Genomic DNA, 12,920 nt, shown 5'->3' with positions numbered 1-12,920 from the left:
TTTGTTGTCTGTCAGGCCCTGCCCTGACAGGGAATGGCTAAACCAATATGATCTTTGATGCTGTGGAATTAGACTTTGCTCTAGAAATGTGTTGGTGAGAGCTGCTATCCTGTATTACAGAAACAATTGGAAGGCCCCAGGCTTGTCTCCCTTGCTTTTCAATTCCCTAACATCCTTCACTTTCCACCAGATCTCCACTGGGCTAATGAATGGGCTGCAAGGAGGTTCTGGGGAGCTTATGGAGTAAAAACCAGCTTGGGTAGCCAAAGGTGTCACACTGCCTTGTGAGAACAAAAATTCCAAACAACCTGAGGTTGATGGCAGAATCCCCGTTATAATATATGCTTGTTAAATAGAGAGTGATGTTCTCAAGGTACCTGTAATCTATAGTATGTTGTTGTTGTTTTATACCCTGCCTTTTCCCCTGATGGGACTCAAGGCACCTTACAGATTAAAAATAAAAAAATAGGAAAAAATCCTTTAAAAAACAACTAAACATTGATAGATTTTATATATGTGTATAGTTTTAATTCTATTAAAACTACAGTAAGGGTGAGCAGAAGGGGGACTTTGATCTACTAGTAGATTTCTGGGTGACTTGATGTAGATTGGCAAGGATTTCTGACTCCCCAGTTGTTCAACAATGACAGCAACAAAATTATTATTGCCATCATTGATTTATCAGTTGCCTTCTGAACAGCTGTCTCAAGACGATGTGCACTAAAGATAATTAGAAACAGTTAAAAACACAAAAAAGCAAACACATTTAAAACAAAACTAAAACTGTATAATGTAGACACTTGTGGTAAAGACCCATTTATCCAGCTAGGAAAGCCTGTCTGAACAAAAATGTCTTCAGTTGTTTCCGGAAAGTGCAGATAATGGGTGCCTGTCACATCCCTCCCTTAATTATACTGCTGACATGAAGGAAAAAAAAACATTTTTAGAGTGGGAGGATAACCAGGAGTGGATTTTTGTGTGAAAGGATTGTGAGCTCTGTTTTGTTCTCTTACTCAAAACAAATTATTGGGTCTGGTTCTTTTATTCTGAGAAACACATTTGAGATTTTTCAAGAACCATACAATAAAACCAAACCAACATGTAAACCAGCACACATAGTACTTAAATGTACAGAATAGTATACAGAGAACCCCAAACAAGGGAGAAAAGGAAAGAACGAACCCCTCCATCCCCTGTCCAGAATGGGAATAACACCAGGAAGACGACACACCTTGCACACAATCTCACCATTAGGACACATATATCACAAAACAATGAAAGAAAATGGGGGCACATTCTATGGGACACGATAAGAAATGATGCTGCCCCACCTACGATATCACACTTCACCAAAAGAATTGATGGCAGAGAGGTGACCTGGGCTCTCCGACACTGGAATTATTATGAGGAAAAAAGGAACCTGCTACTTTTTATTTCACCTCTGGCTGGGTGCGTTTTTCAGATAAAGCTTCCTGCCATACCTGCTTGTGCCACCTCTGGAGGGTAGGTTGTGGTTCACTTTTCCGATCTCCGTCCATGCAACCTGGAGGAAATGGATGGCGTTGAAAATTTTAATGTGACATGCTGGTACAGTTCTCTGGATTTGTGCAAATCTAAGGGATCAATAAACACACATGCTCCTCCATTCAGGAGATTGCTGGAAATAGTTACAAGCATGCATGGCACCATAGGCGCTGACTCCATGGGGCCTGAGGGGGCCCGAGCCCCCTCAAAAATTCGTTTGGGGGGGCTCCGCCCCCCAATAATTTAAGAAAATTATTAGTTATATTATGCTTTGTAAAATCACAAAATTATGTTGGTATTTTTTATTTTCCTTGTTTGACGATAGTTACCTTTTAAAATACATTCAGTAATGAGTTAAAACAAAGCCACTCCCGATCTAGAGAGGGGGTGGGGTTGCGGGCTCTCGACCCATCAACAATGTCGCTGGGCTGGCGTCAGCCCCGCAAGAAGCGGGGATTCCCCCTAGCTCATTAATATTCACCGCCCACGGCGGCAGCCAATCGGCTGCCGCAAAGGGCGGGCCCTCACAGGTTCACTTAAGGTCGGGGCAGCCCGGGGTTCGCCCCTTTCGTTCCCCCAGCAGCAGCGGTTTGGAGGTCTTGGGCCCCCCCAATATTTTTTATAAGTCGGTATGGGCCCCCGCCCCCCCAATATTTTTTATAAGTCGGCGCCCCTGCATGGCACTGAGGAAGTAGTGGACATGAAAAGGGGCTAGACACCTTTCTGAAGACCACAGCATAGCTCACTGGTGTGAATAATTCAATGTTGGCTGTAGGGAATCCCCTAGAGAAGGGAATGATTTCTGTAATCTGTGCCTATTATGGGTGAGAATCTGTCACGTTTCACAGTTGTGAATTATTTTGCTTACCTAGCAGCTTTTTCTCGGGGCACCTCCTTAATACCTCTCCACTTTCCTTTCCCACAGCCTGAAAACTTGCTGCTGGCTGAACCCGGCAGCGATCAGGTGCGGATCTGTGACTTTGGCAATGCCCAAGAGCTGATTCCGGATGAGCTGCAGTACTGCAAGTATGGCACCCCCGAATTTGTGGGCCCCGAGATTGTCAGCCAGAGTCCAGTCTCCGGTGTCACCGATGTTTGGTAAACAGATGCACCTGCACAATATGATGTATGTCTGTGCACACACATCCCTGAAATGAGAACCAGAAAGGAGAAATTAAAAGCTAAAGGGGAATTCCTGAGCTTGAGTATTGGGCAATTTCAGAGAGGAGGAATTACTGGGATAGGCCCTTGCTTAACCTGTAGTCCAGAAGATTTTTCTGGGACTGTGGGATGCCTATTGGAAGAACAAACTCAATTGGATCTGGGCTTGCAATTGCTGGTTTGCATGGGGCAGAGTCAGCACAAGAGAGGCGTCAAGGTTGCTCCCTGTCATGGACTGTGCAGCTTGTTTTGCCTTGACTCTTGCAGATCAGCCCATGCTGTTTCCCCTTAAGGACAGTGCAAAACATTTTTTTGTAGAAGTCTTACTTGGGGAGTGTGAGCATGATGCACTGGCTCATTATTGCCCATTCTACTGTAGTGCATTTGTTTCAACCTTAAGTTGGATCCCGACCTCTTGAAGACCCTTTACAAATCCAAACACCTCAGACCCTAGAATGGCCTGGAGCTCTGGACTCCCTGATCATGGAGCCATACCAATTGCTAGCCAGGGGCTAATCTAATCTATCTATCGTTACATGCACCCCAAGGCTTGAAGCAGTAAGAACTCCAGGGGTGTGTCATAAACTTGATTTCTGAAGGCTTGCTTTTGTTTTGTGACATATGGTTTATTTTCACATGCATACAGCACACGTTGAACATAGGTGAAGTTTCACAGCATTAAACATACTCCAGCAGATGCTTCTCCCTCATCAGATTAGGGGGGCCACCAGCAACATAGTATTCTTGCAGAGAGCAAAAACAGAGGCATATGAGTTAGCACATTCCACAACTGGGAGAGGGAAGGTAAGCCCCCTTCCCCAAAGGCTCTCTTCTGGCAGAGGGGTCTCTAGCCTTTAGCTCCTGTAGAAACAGATCACTTCTACTTGACCATCTATTTTGCAGAACAAAGCCACCACACCTTATCTGACAACTGCAACAGCCCTTCTATTGTCCAGACCCTAACCTTACAATCACAGAATCATTGAGTTGGAAAGAACCTCAACCAGCTCAACCCCTGATACCATCATCCCATTTAATCTATCTGTCCTTAAGATCACTAAGCATAGGTACCACCTGGATCATATAACTTAACTCCTCCTAGAGATGTCCTGTCCAAGCACTGAAATTTTGTCTGTTCTTTTTTTACAGGCCAGTGGGAGTAATCACATATCTATGGTAAGCCTCAGGTTGGAGGACTATGCTAGGACTGTTCAGGTTCCTCCCATCTCCCTTGCAGCTCTACCCTATTATGGTAAAGAGAAGGCACAATGAGAAATACCAGGGCTCTTCCTTGTCCTGGAAGCAGATAATTCCACCACTATGCTTTGACATAGCGTTCCCATTCAGCTCTCCAGAGAGCCATGCTCTACTGTCTCCACGGTGTGAATTATGGCTTGGGGAACCTTGAAAAGCTACCCTGGTAAATTTCCTCACCCCATCACTACATCCTTGCATGCAAGGGCATGGGAAACCCAGAAAGCTTGTCTCAAGCCTGCAAGCCAATCATTTTCTGACTATTCCCTCTCTCAGTCTCACAGGGATCTCCCCGTTCGTGGGTGAGAACGACAAGACCACACTCATGAACATCCGCAACTACAACGTGGCTTTTGAGGAGAGTATGTTCACAGGACTGACGAGAGAGGCTAAAGGCTTTGTTATCAAAGTACTGGTCAATGATCGCCTGTAAGTAATAGGGTATATTAAGGGTCTCCCTGAGGATTAGATAGAGGCATTTACCTGTGTGGGGTGCAAAGAGGACTCCCCACACACAAACTCCCCGCCCCCATGGCAGAGAGAGGGAAAAAAACAACTACAATTATTCCTTCTCTGAGAAAGGGAAAGCTATGTGTCTAGAGGCACAGAAAGAAAAGCCACCTTAGAGTTGGGGCCAAAGAGAGTTCCAGGCCTCCCCTACCTAGGTAAGTCACCAGCAGGCTGCCAGAGCTTTGCAGCGAGAAAATATGCTCTAGGGCCCCTCCAGACATCCTTTTTATTGTGTATTGATGATGATTTGTGCTCAGGATTCTTTCAGGGTGGCCACACATGATCCTGTGGGTTCCTGCTGAAATCCTGCGACTTTTTATACCACAAGGATTCTGGTATACTTTTGTTCAGCTTTTGTAGCCGTATAGCCTCTAAAGGTGGCAATAATGTGATAGCATTGAGGAAGCATTACAGAAGTCAAAGGAAACCAAAATAAATCTCTAGCAGACTGCTATTGTGCCAAGAACATATTGCAGAACACACACACAATAAAACAACTGCCCAAAGGGGCCAACACACACTACATCCACTTTTACACACGTTTTGCACTTAGGAAAATTACAGAGAAATGCACTGGAAAGTGTGGGATGAATGAATGGTTAAGGAGATATAAGAACCCCAAACTAACAAATGAGGGTGAACGATCATTGTTGTATAACCTCCCCACAAACAAATTGGAACGAATGCTCAATGCAGACCAGACATGGCATAACCTCTGTCTGTGTAAGCTTTGTGTAAGCAAATCAGGATGACAGCTCAGTAAACAGGTTGTCTGAAGGAGCCCAAAGACACACAATGTTTTGGGACAACCCCCACCCTACCCTGCCAAAAAGCTTTGATTGATTACCCATGTGATCCTCTCACCCTGACTTCCATGTCTACTATAGTAACAAGCAAGAATACTGTAGTGTATTATTTATTGATGTAATGTATTTTAACCCTACCTCTTGGGAAAAAAGCAAGGTGATTGTGCAAGAGTGATCGCACTCTTTTTAAGCTGTGAGGTTTGTTAGCCATTCTAGAAAGCAAGGAAATGCTCTCACAGTCCTTTGATTCAAGCCTGGAAAGAAGGAGCATTGGAAGGCAAGTAATCAGAGGAAGCCATTCTGCTTTTGGTGGGAGAGAGGAGAGTGATTGGAGGTGGGCTGGAGGAAGCAGAAGGAAAGGAAAATGACATGCTGAGGAGCAGTGTGCGGAAGTGTGGGCTTTAGCTGCAGCTTTCCTCTACGCTAGCGAATGCTGTATCTACATATTGACTTGTTCTTGTTTTCCTTCCCAGGAGACCCAATGCAGATCAGACCCTGGAACACCCCTGGTTCAAGGTAAGTCCATTTGCTGATGCCTCTTTAGAAAGAGAAGTGGGGCCCATGTTGGGTGGTGATGCCTTTCTCTAGGCAGGAGAAAATCTTGGTAGCTCAAAGTGGGAGAGGTTCCTTCAAGCAAAGGCTTCTGCCACACATGCAGGGAGCAAAAGCAACTATTTCCAGCTGCCTGAGCCAGAGGCATCTGTTTGGCCACTGTGGGAAACAGGCTGGACTAGATGGGCCTTTGTTTTGACCCAGCTACAGAGCTCTGCTTGTTCTTCTGACCCTGCCTGCTTCCACCCTTCCTTTCAGACATTAGCCAAGGGCAAGAGCATCAGTACAGATCATCTCAAGCTCTTCATATCTCGCCGGAAATGGCAGGTAAACTTGGTATCAGAGACAGGAAACACCTTGGCAGCAGTCAGCGTGCTGACAATTTATTGATTGGTTGATTTGCGGTTGTGAATTCCCTCCAGCAGCAAAAGTAAGGAGGGGGTGGATGGGAAGGTGGACACCATTGTGCAGAAAATGCTGCCGTGAAGCACAAGTGGTGTGTGTGTAATTGTTAGTGTCTGTGTGCGACTGTGTGGGCATATGACCCTGCCAGTTGCTAGATGTGGCCCCTGACAGTTTTCCATAGTGCTCTTCAGATGTTGTTGGTCAACCAACATGTCCAATGGTCAGGGATGATGGGAGCTACAGTCTGACCTCATCAAGAGGGTGGGCAGCCAAGCCTGTGAAATGAGGTGTGGGTGGAACAGAGGCACCCTGGGTCTTTGTTTGAGCTCCATCCCATTCTTCCCTCAACATGTGCTTTGTTTCCCCAGCGCTCCCAGATCAGCTACAAGTGCAACATGGTGCCACGGCCGATTCCTGAGCTCCTAGAGGACACATCCAGCCACTTGTCTATTGCTGTGCCTCGCCTCCTCAAGGAGACCTCGGTGTTGTCCTCCTCTTCGGATTCTGATGACCCAGAGGAGTTGCCCTACATTCCCATGCCCCATCAGCCCGAATTTTCCGGCTCCCGCATGTCCCTCACTGAGATCCCAACAGATGATGAGCCTCCTGGGCCTGAGGGGGCTCCAGCAGATGAAGAGGGCACATTGATGGAGTGGCAGGATGATGAGGGGCAGGGAGCTGTGGTGGATCCCAAGAGAAAGGAAGAAGCAGAGCTCTCTTTCAGGAGGCAGAAGGGCACGTTGCCACGGAAGCGCTCCACAGAGGCTGAGGAGCCTGGCTCTTCCGACGAGGAGACTCACGAGGCCCAGAAAAGGCCAGAGTACCCCAGGAAGGCCCTGAAGAAAGGCTCCAGCCTGGATTCCCCAGAGGCATCTGACAAAGCTTCGCGTAAGGGGGAGCTGCGCCGTGGCAGCTCTGCCGACAGCGCCCTGTTGCTTAGTCTTCCCTCGGATGAAGCGGAGCCCCACTCCCGCAAACGCCTGACCAAAGCAGCCTCCATGGAGCTGCCCCGTCGGAGCCCCAGCCCTGGCACGTTGTACCGCAGGAAGGGCGGGCTGCCAGAGGAAGAATACACCCAGCGTCTAGAGGTCATGCGGCAGCGCCTGCTGCACGGCAGCCCCGTGGATGGCAAGCTGAGCGGCTTGCGGGGGCCGCTGCTGGAGACCCTTGGCCTTGAGAAAAAGGGCTTGAGGCCTCCCAGGCTGGAGAAGCAGCTATCCCCCGGGCACAAGATGGTGCGCGCAGCCTCCATCGAGACGGCTCCACAGCACATGCCCCCTGAGGGGCGCCTCCTCCAAAAGAGCAGCTCCTTCAGCCAAGGCGACGGGGAGCCTGTCACCCTGCACCGCCGCTCCGGAGCACCGCTGGAAATCCCCTTAGCCCAGGCCGAAGTCCAGAGGCTGAAAGAGACGCCGTCCCTCTCCGCTCTGAATGAATCCAGGCCCCACACGCCACACGAGGTTCCCTCCAAGCCGCCTACCCCTGAGGCAGAGGCGGGAACAAAGCCCATCGGCAGGGCTAGCTTGAGGAGACCAACCGCCAGGGGACCTGAGGAAAAGGCCTTGGCGAGATTGTCCAAACCTGACGCTCCGGAAGCTGTGAAAGCCATAGGCCCTCCAAGGGAGTCGACAACTCGCACACCCATCTCACCCACCCCAGGCAGCTCGGCCCCCAAGCGTTCAGCCTACGCTGATGTCATGCAGACCCTGGCTGGCGAGTCATCCCAGGTCCCTCACAGGGAGGCCGCAGAACCTTCTGCGGCTGCCTCAGAAGGTATACCTCAAACCTTTCCAGCTGCAACACAGTCCCACCCCACTGCTGCCTTTGCCAAGAAGGCTGCGCAGACCCCCAGCAAGGAACCCTCCCCCCAAGTTCGCTCCTCCAGTGCTGAGCACATCCTGGACATTGACTCTGAAGAGGTCTTTGAGGCCAAATTCAAGAGAGGCAGGGAAGGCTCCCTCAGCAGGGGCCGCAAGCTGCTCTCCAGGTCTGAGGAGCGGCAGCTGGCCGGGCCGCGGGAAGAGGGCATCTACCGGCCAGGCCCTGTGGGTGCCCCACTGGAGCTGTCCAAGTCTGGGGTCTCTCGACACCTGGGCGAGCGCTCTCGTTCTGTGCAGGACCTGCATGAAGTGGAGAAGGAGGGCGGCTTCATCCGCAGGATGTCGATGCGACTCCGACGCACGCCTCCCGTCGAGAGGAGGAAGGCCAAGGAGGAGGAAGGAGGGGGGGCGAGGCTGTCGGGGGGCCTGGCTTCCAAGGACAAAAAGGACTCGGACAGCCAGCAGTCGGAGCCTGGCTCCAGTGAGTCGCCCGTCATGGCTGTGCGCAGGAAGATCGGGACCACCATGGGGCGCCTCTCCACGCATCTGCGCAGCCACTCACAACGTGGCGAAGAAGACCAGGCAGCTGCTGCTGGCGGCGACCGCGTCAGGCAGCCTGAGAAGAAAGCTCCTTTCCTCTCTCACCTGCGCCGTGCAACTTCAGAGGGGGAAAACCTGCGTCAAGTGGGTATCCCGCAGAACCAGCTGGCAGCCCAGTCTGCAAGTGTCCCTTCCACAGAGTCCTTCCAGTCTGACACATCCACAGGCAGCGGTGAGCAATGGTCTACAGCCATTTCCCACCTGGGAAAGCGGGTGTGTGTGTTATGGTTGATGTTTCTCCATTGAGGGAGCATGGCTCCTCTGTGCATGTTTAAAGGCATCCTTTATAAGTGCTGTATGACTTTTAATGTGGGGGAGGGAGTGAGGCTTACAAATTGTAGTTCCACCAACTTGTTGGCCACTTTTTTGGTTGTGGTACAAGTTCCAGGAAAATGCTGGAGGAACTAGGGATCAAGGAAGAGAGAAGAATAAGTTGGATATTTTAGAGGATGCTAACACAGCTGAGGTGGAAGAGTATGTGTGATCTGAGAGTGACTAATCCTGCTCTGAGCACACCACACATCCAGTAGAAGCTTCTTCTTCTTTGGCGATCACTCATAGCCAAGTAAGATTGTCTTCCATAAACACAGTTTTAACAATGAGTCTGTAAGTGACCGTGGAGGCCAATTCTGGACCCACACATCCTTCCACAGTGAGGACATTGGTTTCCGGGTGGGAGTTGATCATGGTGTGGATTTGCCAAGCGTGCCTTCCTCCTAGCATGTTTCTCCCTTGCGTCCTGAGTTTGAGTGTCTACAAAGCCCGTGACACCTTTGGTAAAGGCTGTTCTCCAACTGGAGCTCTCGCAAGCCAGTGTCTCCCAGTTGTCAGTGTTTATGCTACATTTTTAAAGATTTGCCTTGAGACAGTCTTTAAAGCAAGCACTGCATCAATCAGGCCCCCCAACAATTTCCCAGGATTCTCTTGGCTTGCGCAAGAAAGAGCCCACCCATATCTGTCATTTTCACAGGTCCTGGTGAAAGCCAGCGGCGCGGTTCTCGCTGGGAACGCTGGAGCTTGTCCAGATCCAAGAAAGACAAGGTTGCTTCACAGCCCAACATTCCTGCCAGCCTGAGAGGGGACGGTGTTGTCATTATGAGCCAACCCTATGTGCTCAGCGAGTCAGGTATGCCCATGAAGAAGTGTGGGGCTGCCATTGAGATAAATTCAGCCTGGTGTGGCTGGCCAGTGGAAGCCTGAGTTGCTATTCAGCTGTGCTAGAAAGTTCCAGCCGCTGGGGCAATTAGAGCGGGCCGTTCTAGGGAAACGTGATGGCGAAGGACTGAACTTGTATCTTCTCCACTCCACTCTATAGGGCAGGGGTGGGAAACCTTTTTCAGTCGGAGGGCCACATTCCCACGTGGGCTGCTTGTCAGTGGTGGGCACAGCCAGGGGCAAAACGGAGTGGAAGAGGTGGGACTCCTTAGAGCAGGCCAAATCCCAGTCATGCAAAATTCAGAGGTTACTCCTCACACCTCTAAATGACCAGGCAAGCAAGAGGCATTATTACCATTCAGGGACACATTCCAGCTAGGCAAAAACACTCAAGGAAACCATGGAGCAGGACCAGTGAGGGGTGGAGCGTGGGAAAAGGGGGTGGGGCCTATGGAGAGAGGCATTGGCTGTGTAGAATTCTGAGGGCCAGGTAGAGAGTCCTGTGGAGTTGCAATTGGCCCCCAGACTTGGGGTTCCCCAACCCTGTTACAGGGGATCATTTCTATGCTGGGGATGGAATTCCTGCCAAGTCTTTTAGCACCATCTATGTGGTACTTGGAAGCAGCCTCGGATTTACCCCTTTTATTCTTTGTCCAACGCAGACTTCCCTCCAGTTTTCCACATAAAATTGAAGGACCAGGTACTGCTGGAGGGAGAGGCAGTGCAGCTCTGCTGCCTTCCTGCAGCCAGCCCTGCCCCTCGCATACTTTGGATGAAAGGTAAGCATTGTGTCACAAGGAGCGTGTGTGTCTGCATGTTGGGGCTGGAAGAAGCAATATAGCTTCTTGACTCTCAAGATCAGAAAGGTGGAGCCTGATACCTGCCGAGTTGTTTCCCAGTGTGTGATTCCTATTTTTTTTAAAAAATATTTTTTATTGAGTTTTCACATTTTATAGACATACACACACACAAACACAAAACACAAAACAAAACATATATAATGTTCATTACCCTCTTTCCTTGACTTCCCCACATCTCTCCTTCCCCCATTCCAATTTCAATAGTTAATTCAGCAAGTTATTTCCTCTTCTCTCTATTATATTTTTGTCCTCTGTTCTTAATATTTAACATCTCTTGTTGGGCTCAAGTTTACTTATCCTATTTTTACACATTAGCTCCTTTCTCTAAGGTCGTCCTACCCTCTCTCCCACGAAATCCTCCCTTTTTATTAAACAATCCATATCAAAATTAAAAAGAACAAAAATCATAAATTTTTACTATTCTACTCTCCCCCTCCCTCCCTGGCCCGGTTTCTGTCCCTTCCCATATCACTATTCTAAAAGAACAGTTTCAGCCCGGATTTCTCACATCCGAGGCTCTCAAGCCCCATTTAGTCTTTCTCCATCTGTTTTGTTGCTTATTGGCCTTCAGTTCTCGAAGGAGTTGTGTCCCAAGTTCCATCTTCTTTCCTTCCACCAAAGTCAGTAGCAATTGCTGCCAAGGATCTGCCAATCTCCCATGTTCAATCTTAAAGAAAAGGTCCCAATCATGCTTGTTCTTTCCTTCCACCGAATCAGTCAATAGCAATTGCTGCCATGGATCTGCCAGTCTCCCATATTCGAACTTGAGGAAGAAGTCCCAATCATGTTTATTTGTTTTTTTGTATTCCAGTATTCCAGATATTCCAGGGGCTTCTTCCTTTGTCCTTCTCTCCTTTTGCAGATTTACGGTCCACTGGTCCTCTTCTTCAGTTCCTTTGTTTCCTAAAGCTGCAGACTTTTGGTTGGTGCTTTCCATCTGAACATCCTCTCCTTCTTCTTCTTCTTCTTTTCCCCCCATTTCCAAAGCTGTCTCTTCTTTTCTGGCTGCCAGGTTTTTTTCCAACTTTGTATCGTCAGCAGAGTTGCTCAATTTCAGATTCAAGGTCACAAGTTGTTTGCTCATATCTGCAGTCTGCTCTTGTAAAGTTCCCACGAGAAAAAACATCCTTTCTATCTCTGCCCATAATTTTCCTTCTGCAGCCATTGCAGTATCCTTTGTTCCCTCCAGGGGGATTGCCAGTCTAATAGTTCTTTTCCAGCAATTCGTTACTTTGTTGTTCAAAATACTTTGTTTCCAATCAGTTCAGATACAATATGTCACCTTTAATCCAAAGAGAAATTTCTAAATATCACAGTTCCAGCCTCTAATCGTCCGTTTGACAGCTCTTTTGACAGCTGTCAAACTTTCTTTCTTTTTTTTCTCAGGCTCACACGCAGGACACTCCCGGGTCCAGAATGGGGGGGGGGGGGGATTACACAAAAGCTTCTAATATTCCTCTTTCCTCTCCAGCACAATAACTTTTAATCCATTTCGTGCAAGTTGTTTTTCTAAACACAAAAGTCTTTCCACCTTAGTGCTCCTCTCCTTGCTTGAATCTTTTTGTGGGGGGGGGGAGTGTGGACTTCCTTTTAGCACATCCCCCGGTCGTACTCCAATCAAAGGTAAAATTTTAGTGTCGAATTTTCATTTTACTCACGGGTTCTTTGTTTCAGTCCAAATTTCAGGAAGGAAGACAGCGCTCTCCGGCCATGGCTCGCGGCTTCGCTCCGCCGAGGTAGCGATGGACTCTCAGCACCGCGCCGCACCCCAGTCCACTCCGCAGCCTTTAAAAAGGCTCTTCGCGGGTCGGGGAGGGCGTTTAAGGTGCCCACCGAGTCACCAAGTCCGCAGGCTTCAGCGCCTGCGGTTTTTGAGGGTCCCCGTGTCGCCGGCACGGCAAGACCCGTCCTCTGCGGAGCCGATTCCCTCCGGAGCTCAGAGGGAATCCGCCATTACCGGATCGCGCTATCCCGGAAGTCCCCCAGTGTGTGATTCCTAACAGGTATCTTACCAGACAGCCATGATGCAATGCCACCCAAGGCAGGTTCAGCCACAGAGCTAGGAGAGGTCAAGCCCAGAACTGAGCTGCCATTTGGGCGTCCATGCAGACAGACCTAGCTGTATCGCCATGGTGCATCGCCATGGTGCAAATTGCGTATCCTTGCACTGGTTGCCATCCAAATGGTTACATTCTCTTGGAACTCAGAAGTGCCGAACTCTGTTGGGATAGGGACCCCTTGGGTTCAGCCAGGAAAAGAGGTGCTCCGACTTT

General features: G+C 49.1%; 1 protein-coding gene across 7 annotated transcripts in view; it reads left to right on the top strand.

The window, feature by feature from the left end:
• SPEG (striated muscle enriched protein kinase) overlaps positions 1 to 12,920 on the top strand; it is a 110,222-nt gene that overhangs the window by 84,215 nt on the left and 13,087 nt on the right. For all 7 annotated transcript variants that reach the window (XM_081883781.1, XM_081883782.1, XM_081883787.1 and 4 more), the window contains 8 exons: positions 2,450 to 2,622; positions 3,835 to 3,861; positions 4,216 to 4,368; positions 5,729 to 5,771; positions 6,066 to 6,134; positions 6,581 to 8,804; positions 9,603 to 9,758; positions 10,450 to 10,566. In XM_081883781.1, coding sequence (XP_081739907.1) covers positions 2,450 to 2,622; positions 3,835 to 3,861; positions 4,216 to 4,368; positions 5,729 to 5,771; positions 6,066 to 6,134; positions 6,581 to 8,804; positions 9,603 to 9,758; positions 10,450 to 10,566 — 2,962 coding nt within the window. The remainder of the gene's footprint in view (positions 1 to 2,449; positions 2,623 to 3,834; positions 3,862 to 4,215; positions 4,369 to 5,728; positions 5,772 to 6,065; positions 6,135 to 6,580; positions 8,805 to 9,602; positions 9,759 to 10,449; positions 10,567 to 12,920) is intronic.

The sequence above is a fragment of the Podarcis melisellensis genome, assembly GCF_964234715.1.
Source record: "Podarcis melisellensis genome assembly, chromosome: 1".
NCBI classification, from domain to species: domain Eukaryota; kingdom Metazoa; phylum Chordata; class Lepidosauria; order Squamata; family Lacertidae; genus Podarcis; species Podarcis melisellensis.
Note: the sequence above shows the minus strand (reverse complement) of the source record. Positions and strands in the feature narration are given on the sequence as shown.